General features: G+C 35.2%; 1 protein-coding gene across 1 annotated transcript in view; it reads right to left on the reverse strand.

Annotated features, from left to right (window-relative positions):
• Window positions 1-14425, reverse strand: part of ATF7IP2 (activating transcription factor 7 interacting protein 2) — a gene marked incomplete at both ends in the record, with an annotated part of 39322 nt that extends 24897 nt beyond the window's left edge. The window contains 5 exons of the mRNA XM_080830689.1: window positions 3967-4127; window positions 7757-7855; window positions 8639-8773; window positions 12515-12639; window positions 13585-14425. Coding sequence (XP_080686815.1) covers window positions 3967-4127; window positions 7757-7855; window positions 8639-8773; window positions 12515-12639; window positions 13585-14425 — 1361 coding nt within the window. The remainder of the gene's footprint in view (window positions 1-3966; window positions 4128-7756; window positions 7856-8638; window positions 8774-12514; window positions 12640-13584) is intronic.
• Window positions 14426-21584: the final 7159 nt, after the last annotated feature.

A 21584-nucleotide genomic window follows, 5' to 3' on the forward strand; every position in this document is an offset into this window, starting at 1 on the left:
GGCTGCATGTGACTGCAGTTTTTGCATTTCCACTAATACACAGAATTCCACTGTATGGATTTACTGCAATTTATTCTTTTCAACTGTAGATGAGCTTTTTGTCCTTCTAGTTTTCGACTATTATGGAAAATGCTAATAAGCATTCCTCTACATATATCCCATTGGACATATAGAGGGTACATATCAAAGGATGGGGATGTGAGGTCAAAGGATATTCAGATCTTCAGTATTTTTAGATAATGCCAAGATTTTTTCTAAAGCATTATACCAATTTACCCTTATAACAACAAAATGTTAAATAAAATCAGTTCCCTTTTGTTTCAAAACCTCACCAATACACCTAGTATTGTCAGATTTTAAAATATTTTACTTTTCCTTACCTGATATGAAAAGGTATCTCTTTGTGGCTTTAATTTGCATTTCTCTGATTACTAATGTAGTTGAGCACCTTTTCTATGTTTAATATTGGTCACTTGGAATTCCTCTTTTGTGAAGTAGATGTACAAGTCTTTTGCCCATTTTTCTTTTGTATTATCTGGCTTTTACTCATTGATCTGAAGTTCTTTCTGTATACTCTGGTACTGGGCCCCTAGAGGTTCTGTGTGCTGCAAGTGTTTTCTCCCACTTGATGGACTGTCTTCTCACCAAAATTTTAGTGGCTTGAGAGAAGTTTCTAATTTTAATACGGTAAAACGGATCTTCATTATTTTATTGCGAAGGTATTTGTGAATCTGTGAAATCCTTCCTTACCCTAAGTTCATGCAGATGTTTTATATTCCCTTCTAAAAGCGTTGTAATTCTCCTTTAGATATTGAGTTCCTTAATCCATGGGAGATTGATTTTTATGTGCCATCTGACAGAGAGCCAATGTCTCATATTTTTCTCAACATGAAGAGCAGAGTAACTGCACCATTTACTAAAAGTCAATCATTTCCCAGATGGTGTGACATAAAATCTCCATCGCATATCGCATATACATATATGCATGGGTTTCTGGATTCTCTGTGACACTGCTCTATTTGTCTGTCACTTGAATTGAATAATATCACATTATTGTAATTGTGGCGGTTTTGTAGTGCCCTGATACCTGATGGCAAATTCCTTCCTTCTTGTTTTTCTAGTTGATGGGTATCTTGGTCTCTTAATCCCCTGTATTTACATACACATTTTAGAATCAAATCAGCTTGTCAAGTTCCACAAAATTATAGACTGGAAAACTGATTGAAACTGCATTCTATAAATTAATTTGAACAAAAGTGAAAACATTCTATAAATACTGCATTGTCCAACCCATAAACATTGTTCATTTTCCACTGAATTCTTCTTTACTCTCAAAGTTTTATAAGTTTCTTCAGTTATTATACATCTTATTAAATATATTCCTAGGTTTGGTGCTGCTGGATGGGTATCATATCTTCTAAAATATCTTCAAGATATTTTTTAAAATATCTTTTAATTCCCTAATTGTTTGTATCTGGTATACAAGGATATAATTTCTTACATGTCTGAGATTGGCAATCTTATTAACTTCTTGTTAAATCTAATAATTTATCTCTAAGTTACTTTGGATTTCCTACCTTATATACTTACCCCAATCATCCAAGAATAGTAATATTTCTAATATTTTTTTTCAATCCTTTCTATACTGACCTCTTTTTCTTTCATTAGCCAAGAGATCCAGTATAATGTTAAAGTGGTGAGAGCAGGCATCCTTCTATTTTGTACCTCAAAGAAAATACTTCCAATATTTGGCCATCAGATCTGTTTTAGGGTTTTTGTAGATACTCTTTATCAGATTAGGGAAGTTACCTACCTATTCCAAGTTTGCAAAGAATTTGTTTTTAATCATAAACAGGATACTTTATCAAATCCTACCTCTGTTGTGAGTTAATGATTCTTATTCTGGTAAATTAGAGTAATTGTTTTTTTTAACTATTGAACTAACCTTGTAGCATTCCTGAGACAAACTCAACTTTTATAGATTGTTGGACTTGGCTTTACTAGTATCTTGTTTAGGATACCTGCATCTATTTCATGGGTAAAAATGGACTATAATTTTCCATTTCTGTAAAATGTTAAAATTGATTTTAATACCAGAATATCACAATCATACTAGATTTTAGTATCTAGTCTCGTAAAACAAACTAGAAAATATTCCCTTGTATTTTTTGGAAATTTGTTTAAAACTGGTGTTGTTTCTTTATTCTGTGTTTTGTAAAACTCAGCATTGAATCCACCCATCAGGGTCAAGTTATATATACTTGTTAGCATGGCTGCCTGGGAAAAGTTTCATAAATTCTTCCTTCATTATAGAACATCAGGTAGATTGCGCATGTCATAGATAGAAGCCATTGATAAACTTAATCTAAATAATAAATAAATAGTCTAAATAATGCTATCTTAATGGGGTCTCCACTTTTTCACTTTTTTTGGTAAGCTATCACTGTTGTTACTTTTTAATTAACATATAATGTATTATTTGCCCCAGAGGTACAGGTCCGTGAATCATCAGGACACTTTTTCACTTTTATCGCTACCATTTTATTTTTCCTTTTTGCCACTTCATTGGTTTCAGCACACACGTGAAGAGTGGTAACAACAAAGACTCACTGAAATGTGACTCTTGCATTCACACACTGAATAAATGCCTTCTTCATAGCAGCTTCCTGGTTCAAAACTAAAATGCAGGACTCACTATCATGCAATATTAGGGCTTCTTTGAAGAGTCAAAACTGCATGTAAAGTCCCCCAAACTAGGGATCCACTGCAAATGGTACAGATTTCTAATGCCTCTCCTTCATTTTGTGGCCTCCTTGAGTATGCATAGCTATTTGGGGAAAGGGTGGTGGTCTTCAAATAATTTCTTATTTTGAGTTATGTATTTTTCCCCTTTTAAAAGCTGGAGTATAATTTAACACATAAAAGGAAAACCTGGGGGCGCCTGGGTGGCTCAGTGGGTTAAAGCCTCTGCCTTCGGCTCAGGTCATGATCCCAGGGTCCTGGGATCGAGCCCTGCGTCAGGCTCTGCTCGGCGGGGAGCCGGCTTCCCTTCCTCTCTCTCTGCCTGCCTCTCTGCCTGCTTGTGATCTCTGTCTGTCAAATAAATAAATAAAATCTTTAAAAAAAAAAAAAAAGGAAAACCTGAGGACATTTTAAGGAGTTAATGAAGAATAAAAAAATAATACTCTAAAGCTCCGAAACTTGCAAATCACCAGACCAAAGAAAACAACTCATTAAAATGCCCCTCCCCCAACATTAATCAAGGCAGGAATCACCACTCATATTTCTTTGTTAAACTAAATGACTTCTTCCCTAACAACCCTGGATCTTTTAGACCAGATCAGAAGTTAGGGGTCTTGGCTGCTTTTTGACTCAATTAAACAAATAAATTAACCTGTTCACTGTAATTTGAAGTTATGATTCGTGATAATGCTTTCAACCTATAAGAATCAAATACTTTTAGGCACTTTTTTACTACCCTTACTTTCCTAGCCTTACTCTCCTCTGTAACTTTTGTAAGCCACTATATTATAGGACCTTGACTTTTCCATGTATAGATCACAAACCATGGGAATGACCAAGGGATCACTCTGATTACCATACCAAAGTTGAACACATGACAATGGAAAACCCAATCCCCTAGCCAATTCAAAATTTTATTTAGTACTGGTGGGGTTTTTTTCGTCGTCCTCATTGTTTTTTTAAGTAAACTCTACCCCCCGTGTGAGGCTCACACCCACTGCCTAGAGGCTCAAGAGTCGCATGCTCTATGGACTGACCAGCCAAGGTGCCTCTATTCATTACTGTTAAAACCACCATGATATAAGCTCTGGACAACCAATTCCATTCCTTCGTAACAGAGAAGAATGAACATGAACCTTTAAACTGTTTCATTCTCAACTGAGAAATGATATGTTTACAAGCACATAGTTAGGTAACTTTATGCATTTTTGTAGAAATGCCTACCTTTCCGAAACAGCCTCATCATGATCCCGTGATAAATTAACCTTTTCACTTGCTTCTTCTGAAGGGTTAGACGGTTCAGAGCTCAGAGAATTCTTTCCTTCGTCTGGACTACTGACTGACTCTGAATTCTTACCCAAATTCATGGTCTCTGAACTTATAACCTGTTAATTGGGTGAAGAAAATGCAGTTAAAGGGGCTGTTACCACTTGTGTTCTTCCACAGAAAATTGATAGGTAAAATTTCACTTGGAAAATGTTCTCAAAATATTCTTGAACACATATGGCAAAACATATGTTAAATTATGTGTATTTCAATGGCTCTTAACAATGCTGGCAGCGTCTTTGCCAAAATGAATTTAAAAAATATTTATAAAAATAAAAATAATGACAGTACAAATCAACTTCCTAGCTTGGGTGGAAAGGAAAAACAAATACTGAGGTAGTTAGACAACATTTTGTTCCTATTAGACTGAGGAACTCAGAAACATTAGACACATTAGAAACATTAGCACACTTTTACTTTCACCGTACTAATAATGAGTGAAGACCAGAAATAAATCAAATTTCCAGCTTGTTCTTCCAGTTGAGTTTTGTTTAAAACTTGGAAGTTTTAGTCTATGCTTTGGTTGAGAATGTGCAGCATTTAAAAAATATGTGTATCTTAAACAATACAAAAGGGTCAAACTGGTTGCCCAGCTCATGAGCTTTTCTGGTGGATAATGTGAACAAAGATGCCTGTACACAAAGGCAGACTTCTGAAACGTTATTAAGGTTGCAGATTCTATATGTAGAAATAGGTTCAAACAACACTGGAAAACAATAGCAAAAAATAATTGGTATCCTTTCAATGCCAGGACAAAGTGGCTCACTTTTTCTTGCTACTCTCATCTAAGCATAATGAAAAACCCTGGAAATAATTCAACAGATAATCATAAAATGCCTCTGAAAGGTGGAAAGAAAAGGACAGACTGCCTGAGGATCCTGAACTTGCGGAGAGGAAGCACAGCGAGCTCCCTCGGGTTTCTTTTTATTGTCCGTGTATCTTCTACAACAGGTGCCACAAATGCCAGGGACCCATTCTTCTCCCCAAACCTAGACCAGGGGTGGCTGAAGCTCCACTCCACATTGCAAAATCAGCAGCCATATTCACTGCAGCACTAGTGTCATCTTGGTCCCCTCCAGACACGTGGGGCAGCCGTGGACATAACCGGCTGCAGTAGCAGTACTGGCCAAGCCCAGCCAGGGACCAAGCCCCAGGACTCCACACCTGAAACAGCAGTAGGAACATCATCCCTCATTTGGGACAGCCAGGGGCAAGGACTACTGAAGCACCAGCGCTGTTGGCAGGGCTGCATCCTTTCTGGAGGTTTCAGGGAAGTGTTTCCTTTTTTCCATCTTCAAGGAGCTGCCAGAATTCCTTGGCTCATAGCCCCTTCCTCTGTCTTCAGTGCAATCAACCCAACCTCTGCTTCCACTGTCCCATCTCTTTCTTGTGCCTGTGACCTTCCTGACTCCTTTTTGTAAGGACCCTTGTGATTACACTGAGCCCACCAGGATAATCTCCCCATCTGTGAGCTTCTTTTAGCACATAAAGCAACACAGTCACTGGTTCTGGGGATTAATTCATGGATTTCTTTTGGGGGTCATGATCCACCACTATCCACCTCTGTGGCAAAATTAACACAAAAGTGACATGTATACATTATATCCAGCATTCAAGGATACAAGGAACATTCACCAAGGAAAGCATATCTTGGGCTACAAAGTAGTGTCAATAATTCTCAACACAGAAATTTTACACAGTATGTTCTCAGATCAAAATAAAATAAAACTAGGTATCAATAAAAATAAGATATTTAAAAAGGTTCCAAATGTTTGGAAATTAAACACATACTTCTAAATAACTCATGGGTCAAAGAACAATACTGTAAGGGATGTTATAAATTATTTTTAACTGAAGAAAACCAAATGGATGCCTGGGTGGCTCAGTTGATTAAGCATCTGCCCCATGTAAGGCTCCCTGCTCAGTGGGAGTCTGCTTCTCCCTCTCCCTCTGCCCCTCCCCCTGCTTGTGCTCTGTCTCTCAAATAAGTAAAATCTTAAGAAAAAACAAAAAACAGTACATCAAAGATTATAATCTCTGTAGTCAGAAGTGCAATGTCTAGGGGTACCTAAATGGCTCAGTGGGTTAACGGTCTGGCTCTTGGTTTCAGCTCAGATCGTGATCTCATGGGTTGTGAGACTGAGCCTCAAATTGGGGTCCATATTCACCATGGACTCTGCTTGAAGTACTCTCCCTCTGCCCCTACCCCCACTCACACATGTTTATGAACTCTCTAAATAAATGAATCTTTTTAAAAAGATTTTATTTATTTGTCAGGGAGAGAGAGAGAGAGAGAGCACAAGCAGCGGGAGTGGTAGGCAGAGCAGGCAGAGGGAGAACCATGCTCCCTGCTGAGCAAGGAGCCCCATGTAGGACTCGATCCCAGGACCCTGGGACCATGACCTGAGCTGAAGGCAGCCGCTTAACTGACGGGACCTCCCAGGCATCCCTCTATATAAATAAACCTTTAAAAAAAAAAAAAGGTGCAATGTCTAATCACTGAGAAGATGCTTAGAAAATGCTTAGAAAAAGCAGTGCTTAGAGGGAAATTCATAGCTTTAAATGTTTTCTAGTAGAAAAGAAGATTAAAAATTAATGCTCTTTCTCTTAAGCTGGAAAAAGAAGAACAAATCATATCCAATGTAAATAAAAGTAAGGAAATTAAAAAAACAGAAAAGAGACATGGAAGAGAGAGTAAGATTTTTAAAACCCTAGTCAAGACTGATCAAGAAAAAAAACAGATTATTGGTATCAGAAATGAAATAATGTATCACTATAGATGTACAAATGTTAAAAGGACAGGAAAATTTTGTCAATAATTTATGTCAACAAATTCAATAACTTAGATAAAAGGGACACATTCCTTGTGAAGATAATTTACAAAACTGATACGAGAAGAAATAGAAAAATCCGAATTGCCCCTTACCTATTAAAGAACTGAATTTCAAGAAAAAGTCTTCCTACAAAGAAAGCTCCTTGCCCAGATAGTCTTCAGACATGGATTCTATCAAACATTTAAGGAAGTAAGAAAATCTTAACACAGACTCAAAAAGGAGAGAATGCTTCCCAATTCATTTACTGAGGCTAGCATAAATATGATACCAAAGCAAATAAAGACACTACGAGAAAAAAAATTAACTGAATGTATACTAAAGGTTATACTTAAATTTTATATAAAAATATTAACAGATACCAAACTCTAATAATATCCCAGCTGAAATATTTTAGAAGTGTATGCTGCAAAGTGTATTTTGATACAAAAAATACATTAGTACTTGGGAATGCACCAAACATAAAGATGGCTTAGGAGATGAACAGATTGACAGATGTATGACAAAAATATTAAACATATTAAAAAAGTAAAGGTAGAATTTTGGTGCTGTGTATACAAACGTTCACTGTAAAATTTTGTCAACTTTGTTGCAGTATCTGTTCAAAACATTTTATCATGATAAAATTGTGGGAATCACAAATCACCTCTCTACTCTCTTTATGAAAGAAATACAGGTGGCATTTACTTTTGGCCATCTAAAGTGATCTTCTCCAGAGACAGCATCACAGGACATTCTAAATATAAATTTTTCTTTAAAGCCTTCTTTGTTTGGAAATATATTTCATATCTTAAAATCCAACTACCTATAACGGTGGGTCAGTGAGGCAATTAAAACTCCTATGTGTTTATACCAACCTTGCAGGCTGTATTACTGGTTAATACATTTGGTTCCAAGCAATTCTTCTGAGACTGCAATACTGCTTTAATACGTCTTTGAAGTTTTGATATTTTTGCCTAGAAGAAAAAGAGAAAAACAAATACAAAACCAGAGTACTAAATAATATATAGAGATGGGGGAAAACTATGTATCTGCCAAAGGAGTGTTCTACGATTTAGGTGTCTACCCAAATAAATGAGAAATTCTTGGGCAACTGGGTGGCTCAGTGGGTTAAAGCCTCTGCCTTCAGCTTGGGTCATGATCTCAGGGTCCTGGGATCAAGTCCTGCATCAGGCTCTCTGCTCAGCAGGGAGCCTGCTTCCTCCTCTCTCTCTCTCTCTGCCTGTCTCTCTGCCTCCTTGTGATCTCTCTCTGTGTCAAATAAATAAATAAAAATCTTAAAAAAAGAGAGGGAAATTCTTATAGAAGCAAAGATTTAAATGTTTGATGCCAGCATGACATACAAGAATGAAAGATAAAAATATCAAACTTTTAATTGAGCCATAATAAAATTAATGTTGGTGGAAACACCAATCAGTGAGTAGCCCTAGAAATGTAGAACAAACGAAAGCCCCCAGTTTGAAATATACTGTACAAGCTCTAATATAGAACATATTTTGAATGAAAAGAAACTGCCTATATATTAAGCCTGTTAAACTGACACAGAATAATTGATAACAGAAGAACACGGTCCAAAAGTATTGCTAAAAATATTGCTAATAGACTCTATTACCTATGGCATAGTACCTCGAGCCTGCTGTCAGGGATGATGTGGGTCTGCTTTATTGTTTTCCTTTCCTACCACGTAAAATATCACCAGATTCTACTCCAAATGAAATCAAACGAAATCAGAAACTTACGAAGAGTTCATCAGCTATGGCTTCATGTTTATTCCTGCACTGTGTCTTCCCAATGCGTTCAGTCAATTCTTTCAGCTTATTATCAAATAATTTGTAATTTATACTACAGATCTCCTGTCGAATCAGATGTTTGACCTAGAATTTTAAAATAAAAACCAGAACACCCCATGTTTCAAATTTAAAAGCAATTTTACTTTCTACTCCTTAAAAATAGCTTTGTTCTTTTCTGGATTTACTGTCACCGATAAAATAGAATGTGAAAATAAAATAAAATAAAAATTTTCACATTTTTATGTTTATAATTATGTTACCAGAAGTTTGAATATCAAATTTAGTGAAACACACCCAGTATCTAAATATACGGATACATTAGAACATACATTTATTCTCCCAGTGCTAATTTTTATTTGCTCCAGTTTCAGTTAATTCCATAATACGTATTAAAGGAAAGGTTAAAGCCTATATTGCATTTGTATTTTTTAATGAGCATAATTGAAACCAAGTATTCCATCAAAAGGAGCTCCACTTATCTGAATGCCCAAGCCCAGTGAAAATGGTTGGCTGGCCTATAGTAGATAGGAAGCAAATTATGAAAGCCTGAGCCTTGACCCAGCCATTGACAAAGCTCTATGACCTTTGGGAAGTCACACCTCTCAGCTTCATCTTCCTTGTCCACATATGGGTAGGTAATACAACATTTTGAACATGTGATGCTCGTAAGATTTTTATAAGAGTATAAAAGGTTAATATTGGAAAGAGCTCCAAAAAATAGAAAATAGTGAATTAATATAAAGGAAATAAATGTGCAAGATAAGCTACTTTACTTGCATAGGATTTTTTTAGGGGGTGACTTTTTTATTGCTAAAATGGAGGGAAGTCAGGACTAATTAGGTAGTGACTAATGCTTTTTGGTATAATGCACGCTGTTCTAACAGTGTGTAGTAGCCATCACATGAAATATTAATGCATTTCATTATCTGGCTGTGTTTTAGAGAACAGACGGGACTGTTTTCAGGAAGCATAATTAATCTCAATGCCCACTGATATGAATAGCTCTCCTGAGCCATATATTCAGAAATATCCACTGTAATTTTTTGCTGAATTGGTATTCTCCAGTAAGCTGCTTTCGTAACATAGTAGGTAATGTCTCTCTCTTTTTTTTTTTTTTTGGTTATGTCTCTTAATAACAAAACCTGTCATGATACACCCAAGGTATGTATTAGCAATATTTGTATCCTTCCCCTAAATTCCTGCTTCTCGGTATTTGAAATTGGAACACAAAGTTTCTAACTCTTTTATACTGGTTATTATTGGGATGATTATAGTTATTCAGCAATTTTGATTATTCCCCAGGTTTTTCCTTCTCATTTTCAATTGTTCTTGCTTTTCAACATTATCATCTACTTGATTTTTTCTGTAATGCTTAACATTTCTTCAGTGATTTCTCAACATTAGACATGATCACCATTTTTACTGTCAAACTTTTAAGTATTTGATTCAACTAGTAAGTGCTCAAAATAACATACTATTTTTACTGACAGGTGACACCTGTGACCCATGTATGTTTCTTAAGGATTACTACAGGCTTGCCAGTTCAGTGCCTGGGGTCAATATGTAAAGCTCATCCTCAGATGAATCTTGGAGAAACTTTCTAAATATTTTGAATGTGGAAATACTGTTTTGCTTACAAGCAGAGATCACACAGTGTTTATGAAACTTCCCTGGTAACACATGGGGTATTTGTTAAAATCGCAGATTTCTAGGCCCTAGCCTGAATTTACCAAACAGAATTTCCTGGAAAAAGGCCTAGAAAGCTGTCTAATTAACAGGTACCACCAGTAATTTTTATTAGGTAAGTTTGAGAAAAGAATAGCCTAAAACAACAGTCTTCCACCTATTAGTGAGCTCAATAAACCACAATTTAAACAAGTACGTACTCCGGGTGATTCAGATGGAGGCAGACTCTTAAAACTTGGTTATTTAAAAGGACAAATCTCCATCCATAGGTTGTTACTTTTGGTTAGAGTGGATATGTGCTCATTTAGTGGCAGTGTTACTCATAAAGAAGACATAATAACCTCCACCAAATACCTCATAAACGTCTTCTGCTGATGGTACTGTGTCCAAAATTATGGTAGCGGATGGAAGTCCTAGGTACAATCTGCAGATGGCAGTGAAAGTAGCCTAAAGATTGGAGAAAGACTAGCAAGTATATATTTTCAATCTGCCTCAACTTTCTAAGATGGTGGGTAGAGTGAGTAACTTGGACTTTACAAGAAAAACTCCTCCACTTCAGTAATTTAATTGGAATCAACGAGGCCAAGATCCTTATAAAAACCTTAAAAAATAAGAGTCAACGGCTCTGGGACTCTCTCTGGGAACAATAATGTCAGAATGGTAGGCCCTATTCCACTGGGATTTAAACCAAAAAACAAAACAAAACCCAAATAGATGTGGTTTAGAGAGTTAACTGTTTGCACAGGAATTAAAATATCAAATGACGGAAAGCTAGCTATTTGGAGATAGGTAAAACCATAGTAATTAGCTAAAAACCAAGATGTCTCTGAGGAATGTGCGAGAAACTTCGCGGACGGGGAAGGTGGTGGTTGAGAAAACAAAATAAACCGCATTCCTCAAACCTCATTGGAGGGACCATTTTCTCTGTCAACTCAGACCAAGCATTTTGTGAGACAGATTATAGTAATGAATGAAAAGTGTGATTTTTCCATGCCGGTGACACCAAAATACTCAAAGATTAAATGTTGTTTTTATATATCCCTATCAGAACTTATTTCTAAATTCAACTACTAATCAATGGGAATAAGACACAGCTGGAAGCCCCAACTTCTTTCTTAAGCTAAATCTGTGCTCACCGTAATTCTGCTACCGCTTTCCTGCCAATAACAGAATATTTACATCTTTTTAAATTAGTGTTTTCTTTGGTCTTCCTGGAAGAAAAGACAAAGTAGAAAGGGAAAAACTGCTGACTCACCTTTCATGCTGGTTCTGCAAGACTCTTTCAAAAAGGTTTCCATTTAATTATTATGTGAATACATACTCATATAATATGTAACTATATAACTGTAATGGTCTGCTTTAGAAAACAGTAGTGTTTCTGTTTCTGAAACAGCAGGATAGTTTGGCTTCAGACATTTGGGTCCATTAGATCATGTTGATAAGACATTAATCTACCACGTAATAACTTTCAGTTGAATAATTCTAGTGGTAGTAAAATCGCAAAACATGATCATTAAAACAGGTCCTCATTACAGGACCTATTAAAATTGAAGTTCATTACACTTAAACTCAAGACTTGATCAAACATGGGAAGTTGTCTGACAATGAAATAAAATAGGGCAAAATGAAAGCAAAATGTGCATTTGATGATGCTATAAAGTGAAGTATCAGAAAATCCAACCTCTCTCTGTAAACCTGGAAGTTAGGGCAAGTAAATCCAAATGCAGCAGGACTTCTGGGTTGTCTGAGTCTATGAAGTAGAGGTCAATTGAGATATACAAACGGCTGTAGCTGCAGATCAGAGGACCCCAAGACCAGAACAGAAGAGATTGAATTATTCAGCAAAGCTTCAGGTCATGCGGTGTCTGACTTCCTGGGAGATTTAAACATAATAGTGACTAAAAAGTCCATTATCTTTCTACTATAGCACTCTAGCTGACATGATTCTCTACGTTCCTCTGTATATGTGTTGGTAATTATCTTTCTTTAACACCTCTATCGGTTGATTCAGTTTTCATGTATCACCTTTGCACCAAGTGAAAATCTTCTGTACTAAATCATCATGGAGATCAGTGAACTTTAATCATTTTATACTAATCAGAAGTTTCTGAAGCAAATATATAAGCACCAATGTTTTACCTGTTCCAGCAATGCTGTTTGCTTTTCCAGAGCTACACAAATATTTTCATTAATTTGCTCTTTAGTTTTCATGCGCTTAACACTTTCTTTGTTTTCTGAAAACATCCTCTTCTTTTGATTCTGGCCTTGGGGAAATGAAAAGATCAGAAAGTAAAAATATTCCTTCTAAAGGAAGGAATCGGGAATTCTCTAATCCAGGGGGCTCTCTAAGGAAATAGAAAAACTAAAATGTGACCAAGGCAACATTTTTTAGAAATGTAATTGTCTAAAAAACTGTGATAAACCTAACCTTAAAAAAAATTATTATCTTAGGTTCATAGGTAGGATTCTGGTATCAGATACACCTCCCTTTCAACTTTATTTAATACCTATTTAATTCTGACAAAAACTGAATAAATTATAGCACTTAGACCTCTAGTTACTTAAGTGTTCTCACATTATTTTTATACAGTTACTTAGGCAGTCTGACATATTTTTAATAGGTTATTTTAAGCAATTTTAAATCCATCTTACTAAATAATCACTATGTAGCTTAGACAAGAACACAAAGTTTATCCTATGAAATGTTTTTTCTTATATTTCATTAACTTACAAAAAATACTCTACTTTGAATGAAATTTATTTTTGCTATTTTAATGATTTTATAACTCTAGAATTTCATTGGTTAACTATTTGATGTTTCTGTCACTCCAAGCCTACATGTATGTATGTTTACGTATATATATACATATTATCTATCAGCTTACACTTGGCATATGATACAGGTCAATTCTATGGAAAGAAATGAGTTCACTAATAATTAAAAAAACTCACTTTCAGCTAGCCTCCTTATTAATATAATAAATAAAACTTCAAAATAAGAAGACATGTAGATGAAACATGTCTACATGTTTCAAGATACTACATGAAACAAGATACTCCAAAACGATTATTGTCATCATTTAATTTTTTCCTGGCTTTATATACTCTATGGTTTCTACATCTGAGGCTTAAAAAAAAAACAAAACCCAAAATGAAAGTTGACTATGACTATTTTAGTTTCCCCAAAAGATGCTTAAGTATACACTTACTGTTACTACTATCAGTCTCAAGTGCTGGCAGCCGTGTTGAGTTTATACTTTCACAATTTAAATTGTTGGAATGACAGGTTCTACGGGATTCTTCACTTTTCAAAATGTCGGTAGCACAGTTACTGGAAATGACTGAATTCACCAACTTGGGTATTTTATCAACAGACACAAAACGGGTATCTGAACTTAAAATATCACCTTGTCTTTTATCACATGGCTCAGAATTGGAATTTGTTTCTAAATAGGAAACTATCTTGTCAATTCTCTTATCATCCAAAGTATTGTTTACCGTAGTTTTGGGCATTTGAACCACACCACTCAATATGCTGGATGGACAGCAAATTGGTTTCAGATTACAATCTTCTTTGTGTTGTTCAAAACAGGATTTTGTTACCTCTGTCTGACATTCAGTATCATTTTCACAAGTGTTTTGTGAATCTTTTGCCTCTTGTGTAAAGAGTTTCTTGGAAGATTCTACTGTTTTACTGGGCTTTTGGTAAGGGCACACAACTTGTTCTTCAGTGTATTCCAATCTTGTTCCTGAATCAACAATTTCTAGTGGTTTCATTACTTTTTGAGAAGATGCTTTACTTTTCTCTGAGCATACTGAACTTTTGTTAGAGTCCAATAAAGAAGCTTCATTTTCAGAATGTCCATGTTTGCTATTTATGACACCAGTACTTGAATTCTGATGACCACTTGACGTATTATTCCCATTTGCTGTTTTCAGTGCTTCAGCATTCTTTGACTTTTTCAGCATCTCTACTTGCTTCCGGCAACTTGCAGGCATTGTTTTTTTGGCTTTTAGTATCTTCCGCTTACTTCTATCTGGACTTGCCATCTTTTATACCCTAGAATTTAAAATGCCACATTTAAATGCACTTCTCTAACAGACAAAAGCTTATTTATTTGTAATATTAATGTTCAGACAATTTCTAGAGATTTAGATTATTATTTTTCTTGAAAATTACATCTATTTTCATGGGTCACTGAAAATGTACAAGTAATTTTATTTTTTTTTCTATAAATCTATTCTATAAAAATTCAAACTTTATATCACCAGTAAGTCTCTACTTGATACTAACCCTATTAATTTTATCTGGCCACTTTTTGTATCACCTCACTGCCATAACCATTAAAGTCTGGTTTCAATTATCCAAGCAGGCCATACCTTACATAACCTAAAGATTTAACTGCATTTCTTCATAAAAGCAAAACTCAAGCTTCTGTGAAGAGTTTTGCATTTTCTACACCTAGTGGCACCTTCATAAAGCTTTCCTAATGTTCAAATTTCCAAAATAAATGGTACTGTAGGCGTAATTCACAATAGTTAGGAGTATAAAATGAGAGCTTAAAGATACACAAGAAAGCCAATTTAGCTTTTAATTATTTTTCATAATTTAATAAAAATCTACACGGCAGAGAAAAATATTTTACTGTTTATCTCTATATCAAGTCTGAACTAAGCTGTAGCTAGGTAGGTAAATGGTTTAAAGGAAATAAAGTTACAAGGCAATCAAAGGCATAATAAAAACAACAAAAAAAGAAAAAATACATAGGTACAGGCATGAGAGGCCAGTTATCTAACAAACTATAGAGAAGTTACTAAACTGAAAAGACAGAATCTAGGACTTTTGGAGGCACAAATAACCCAGTCAAAGGCTACCTGAATAATTTTTTCATTTATCACTGTAACATACTTGAAGCTTTCCTTTACTATATCCTTTTAATTTACCATGTCATTTGATCAGGAACAGTTCTAAGATTTGTGAGACCTGAAATTGAGGTGAATATTTATTTAGAACAAGAAAAAAAATCATAACAAATTCAAATTTTAGAAACCTGTCATGTCTAGGAGTGCCTGGGTGACTCAGCTAGTAAGCACTGACACTCGATCTCAAGGTCATGAGTCCAAGCCCTGTGTTGGGCTCCACGCTGGGCTTGTAGCCTAACTCTGAAAAACAAAAACAGACCTGTCATGTACTAAAAAAGAAAATCACAAAATAAAAAAAAATAGCATACCTTCATTAATTAAGGGCCTAGCTCAATGTAAGGTTTTTCCCTCTAGGACTACATATTTGATTGCCTCTTCATGAACATAATTTTTGCAGTATTTCCCATAGAGAGAATGAACAAACTAAGTTTTTCTTCTGGCATGGTTGATTAATTTTTTTTTTTTTAATTTTTTTCTTTTTAAGTATGCTCCATGACCAGCAGTGTGGAGCCCAATGAAGGGCTTGAACTCATGACCCTGAGATTAAGACCTAAGCCCAGATCAAGAGTTAGATGCTTAGGGGCTCCTGGGTGTCTCAGTGGGTTAAAGCCTCTGCCTTCAGCTCAGGTCACGATCCTGAGGTCTTGAGATCAAGCCCCTCATTGGGCTCTCTGCTCTGCAGGGAGCCTTCTTCCCCCTCTCTCTCTGCCTACTTATGATCTCTGTCTGTCAAATAAATTAAAAAAAAAAAAAAAAAAGAAAGAAAAGAAAGTCAGTTTAACCAACTAAACCACCCAGGTGCCCCCATTAGCATGGTTGATTAAATTTTAACTGATAAACAGGATGCATAAACCAGTCAGCTTCATGTAAAAACATACTTCTTACTGGTACTGCTATAGCTATGTGCCCTATAAACACAAAGATTCTTATTTTAAAGACAGAATTCCTATTTAAAAAATGTGAATTTTTAAGTGAATATGCTATATTTTTAAATACAATTATTTTTCTAACAAAAAGAGTTCTTTTGACTAGAAATCCATGAGAATTAAATTTTCTACCTATGTTTCTAAACATCAGGTAATTGGAATTTTTTTTTCTGACTACCTTCTGGCTTTATAAATTTCAGTTTGTGGCTTCTTCATATATCGCAGGCGCCAGGCACTGTAGACCATACTCCCATCACAATCAGGCCAACAGGCAATAATTACCTACATTGAAAAGTGACTATGAACCACACATGTATCCTATTAAACCCACACTAAGTATATTTCCACTCACAAACTGCCTGAAGCTATTCTACTGCCAGGTGACACAAAAGTAAGGAGAACTCAAGATGAAAAGAGACAGTAGTTGTAAATGATTATAGTTGAAATATCTTACTTTTATAAATCTTACAAAAACTACCAATCCTATGAATACATTGCTATGGTCCTTTCTCAGGGCCTTCAGGAAAGGCCCAAACTAGTGAAAAGCCCTGAAAACTCCGGGGTAGATATGCCTCTACATTTGATGCACACACAAGACATATAATTATTAACTATGACAACATATGAAAACACTGAATATCTTTGAACCACCCACCATTCAGCCAAATACCACCAGTAACTTGCATTTATCTAAGTTTTCCCATACCATACCTCCTCCCCCTCTAACCCAGCCAAAGGTAATTTTGTGTCCTAAATTTTGAGTTTATACTTCTATTACTTTTTACAATAGTTTCATTATAAATGTGATGTGTAAACAATCAAGTTTTATTCTGCCTACTTTTGAACAAACTATAGAGTTTTCTAACATGTTTCTACAGACATATCCCCAGACTCATTCATAAAATTGTGTATAGCAGTAATTTATACAATGTTAATGGCATCATAATGATCCATTGGGCCAATATAAAAAAAGTTACTTATCTGGTTCTCTATAAAGTATATTTGAGTCACTTCAGTTTTCTTTTTCTTACTAACATTACTGCTATGACTACTGTTTCAAGGAGCATGTCTACAAACATTTTTTGAGTGGATTTGTTGGGTCACAATAAGATATACAAATGTTCAAATTCTCAAGATAGTTAAATTATTTTCCAAAGCAGGTGTACCAGTTTACATCCCTACGGGCGATGTTTGAGTTACCACTATCCACATCCTCTCAAGCCTTTGGTGTTGCCAGACTGAATTTTTACAAATCTACTTGGATATAGATAAATATGTCACAGTCTTAATTTGCATTTCCCTAATTAGTAGCATCTTCCTATGTTTATTGGCTATACATATTTCCTTATCTGCTAAATTCCTGGTTTTATCTCGCTTATTTTGTTTTTGATTGGGTTATCTTTTCTCATTTACTTTTTAAGAGAACTTATTATGAATAACAATCCTCTGTCAGTCATTTGTTGTATGAGTTATAAGTATCTTCTCTCATTTGTGGCTTGTCTTTGGATCTTCCTAATTTTAATATAGAGAGATTTCTTTTTTTTCTTTAATGGCTAAAGTTTAATCTCTCTTGAGAAATCCTTCCCCACCCCTAGGTAATATGTGAAATAGTGAGGCCGACTGGTGGTACAGAAGCCTTCTTCTGACTTAAGTTATCTCAGGACACAGACCTGCACCACAGTTGTACAATTATAAAAAATACATAAAAGAAGACCTGAGTGAATCTATGATAGGAGTACTTCCTCAGAGAGAATTATTTTTAAGTTTATAAACATGAAAAATTGGTCATAACAACGTACAACTTGTTAGTTGGTAAAACTCAGGGCACTATGGAGAGGTCTTTCACTTGGAAAACCTCTGCATTGGTACGCTTAGGGAAAAATAAGTAAAACCTCCAGTAAAAGGGAAGTTAAATACTGGTAACTGCCTAAAAGCAAATGACAGTTTACATATTGTAGAGAAGTTTAGTGAAATTTATTATTGGGAGAATAAAAAGAAAAAGACAGTCTAACTGGGGATCCCTGCTATCATCAGAACTTCTGACTCTCTCCAACCAGCTTGAATCCTTTGCTGTCAAATAAGCAACATTTCACACAGATCTTTAGAATCATGGTATTGTCCAGCAGCACAAGGTAGGAAAAAGAAGTCATCAATATTTTCTCAAGTTTTAAAGATCTGTCTTTCATAATTTAAGTCCTTAATCCATCTAGAATTGATTTCAAAATATACTGAGAGGAAGAGATCTAATTTCATTTTGCCCTCAGGTGTATAATTAATTGTTAGACAGTATCCTGTTAATTTTGAACTTTAAAAATGTTATCTTTCATTTATCTGATGATGTAAATCTTGCTGACCATACTGTTGTCCATCCTATCAATTTTAGAGGTCTCTTGTAAGTTATTGAAAATATTTTAGCTTAATGAATCTTTTAATTGAATTTAATCCATTTACATTTAATATTGCCACTAAAGCTTTAACTTATACTTGCTGTTATGCCTTATAATTTTCACAGCTTTTTGCTATTATATTTTACTTTCTATTGGTTGTTATCTCCACATTTTACCCAAATATGAAAATGTCCTTTTTATATGGTCTACATATGCTTCATGATTCCATGAATTCTAGTATATTTAAAAGTTTTCTAAAAGCATTTCAGCCAGGGCACCTGGGTGGCTCAATTGGTTAAGTGACTGCCTTCGGCTCAGGTCGTGATCCTGGAGTCCTGGGATCAAGTCCCACATCAGGCTCCCTGTTCAGGGAGTCTGTTTCTCCCACTGACCTCTGTCCTCTTATGCTCGCTCTCTCTCAAAGAAATAAAATCTTAAAAAAAAAAAAAAGCATTTCAGCCAATGTTTCAGTAACTACTGAAAAGTAAAACAATATTATTTAAATGTATATTATCTTAAAGTGTTCAAGGGGTACCTGGCTAGTTCAGTTGGAAAAGCACGTGACTCAGTCTCTGGGTTGTGAGTTGGATCACCACATCGGGTATAGAAATTGCTTAAGTAAACAAAAAGGATTTGAACTTTACATCTCAGATTTTACCTTACTTTTATGTTGGATATACTTCCAAGAATAATTTTGGATATTTAAATCTGCTTCAGAGCCAAAACAGGCTATTATTAATAAATCTGCTATAAACATTCACTTGTAAGTTTCTGTGTGAACATGTTTTCATTTCTCTTGGTTATATGCCTATATGGAACTGCTGAATCATACTGTAATTCCATATTTAGCCTTCTGAGGAACAACTGTTTTCAAAAACATCTGGACCAATTTACATTCACAACAGGAGTGTACAAGGGATTTTGTTTTAATCTCTTCATCAACACTCATGATTATGTCTTTCCAGTAGTGTCATCTTGGTGAGAGTGATGTGGTATGTCATTGTTTGATATGCATTTCCTTGATGGCTAATGATGCTGCTTATTGGCCACTTGTCTTATTTATTCAGATCATTTGCCCACTTTAAAATTGAATTATTTGCCTTTTTATTATTGACTTGTAAGAATTATATCTATATTCTAGATTTCAGTCCCTTTTCACTTATGATTTGCAAACTTTTTCTCACATTCTGTGGGTCTTTTCTACTTCTTGGTCATATGCTTTGAAAAATTACAGTTTTTAATTTTTTAAAAGATTTACTTATTTATCTTAGGGAGGGTACAGAGGAAGAGACAGTCTTAAGTAGCTCTGAGCTGAGTGTGAAGACCAACAAGTGGCTCTGTCTCATGACACTGAGATTACAACCTAAGGTGAAACCAAGGATCGGAGGCTTAACTGACTGTGCCACCCAGGTGCCCTAGTTCTGTATTTGTAGCTTGAGCTTTTGGAGTCACATCTAAGAAACCACTGCTTAATCCAAGGTCATGAAGATTACTCCTGTCTCAAAGTTTTATAGCTTTGATCCATTTTAATTATAAATAGTGTGAAGGAGATCCATTTATTGTTTTATATGTGAACAGTTGTTCCAGCACCATTTGAAACGGCTACTCTGTCCCCTAGTGAATTGTTATGGCACTCTTGTTAAGACCAATTAATTTAAATCTTAAGGTTTACTTCAGGATTCTCAGTTTTATCCCACTGATATGTAGGTCTCAATTACTGTAGCTTTCTATTCAGTTTTAAATTTAGGATATCAGTCCTCAGCTTTGTTTTTGAGGATTGTTTGGGCTATTCTGAGTTCCTTAAATATGTATATGAATTTCAGGATCAGATTAACAATTTCTGCAAAGACGCCTACTTGACTTTGATAGGGATTTGTTGAACCTAGATACATCAATTTAGGGTGTATGGCTATCTCAGTTTTATCAAGTACTCTGATCCAAGAACACGGAAGTCTTTCCATTTACCTTGGTATTTAGTTCTTTCAAAGGTATATTGTAGTTTTTAGAGTTTTGCACTTCTTTTTGATACTGTTGTAAATGAAACTATTTTTATTGGATTTTTTTCTTTGGATTTTTCATTTCAAGTACATGGAAATACAACAGAAAACTGTATATTCACTTGCATGCAACATTGTTGACCTTATTTTTATCTCTAGGTTTTTTTGGGGGGTGGGTGTTCCTTAGGATTATCTACAAACAACAGCCTGTCACATGTCAGTAGTTTTATTTCTTCTTTCCCAGTCTTGATGCCTTATATTTAATTTTTCTTGCCTATTCTGACCAGAAACTCCAGTATAATAACAGAGGTGACAAAAGTTGACATCCTGTCCTACTCTAACTTAGGGGAAAAATCTTTAGTCCTTAACCATTCTGTATGGCATTAGCCATACAGGATAAGGAATAAGGATAAGGAACATCCCAACTATCTCTATCAGGATAAGGAATTTTCCAACTATCTCTACTTTGTTTAATGTTTTTATTGTAAAGGAGCATTATATTTTGTTAGAAAATATTTTAGCATCTATTAACAAAATCGTATGGCTCTGTTTTCTATTCTGTTGATATGGTAGATTACATTAATATATTTTTGGATATGAAATCAGCCTTGCATTCCTGGGATAAGGTCATGATCACAGGGTCATGGGATCGAGACCCAGGTTGGGCTCTGTGCTCAGCAGAGAGTCTGCTTGGGACTCTCTCCCTTTTCCTCTCACTTGGCTCCTCCCCCCTTTCTCTCTAAATAAATAAATAAAATCTTTTTTTAAAAAAGCAGAGCTAGTTTGACAGAACAGATTAGAAAACAACAACCATGATCCCACTATATGCTGTCTAAGAGACTCAGCTGAGATTGAAAATAGATAAAATAGTAGATTGAAAATAGATAAAAATAGATATTCCAGGCAAACAGCAACTGGAAGAGAAGTGGGGTAGCTATAATAATATCAGACAAAACAGATTTGTAGTCAAGAACTT

This window comes from Martes martes (assembly GCF_963455335.1).
Source record: "Martes martes genome assembly, chromosome: 18".
Lineage (NCBI taxonomy): Eukaryota > Metazoa > Chordata > Mammalia > Carnivora > Mustelidae > Martes > Martes martes.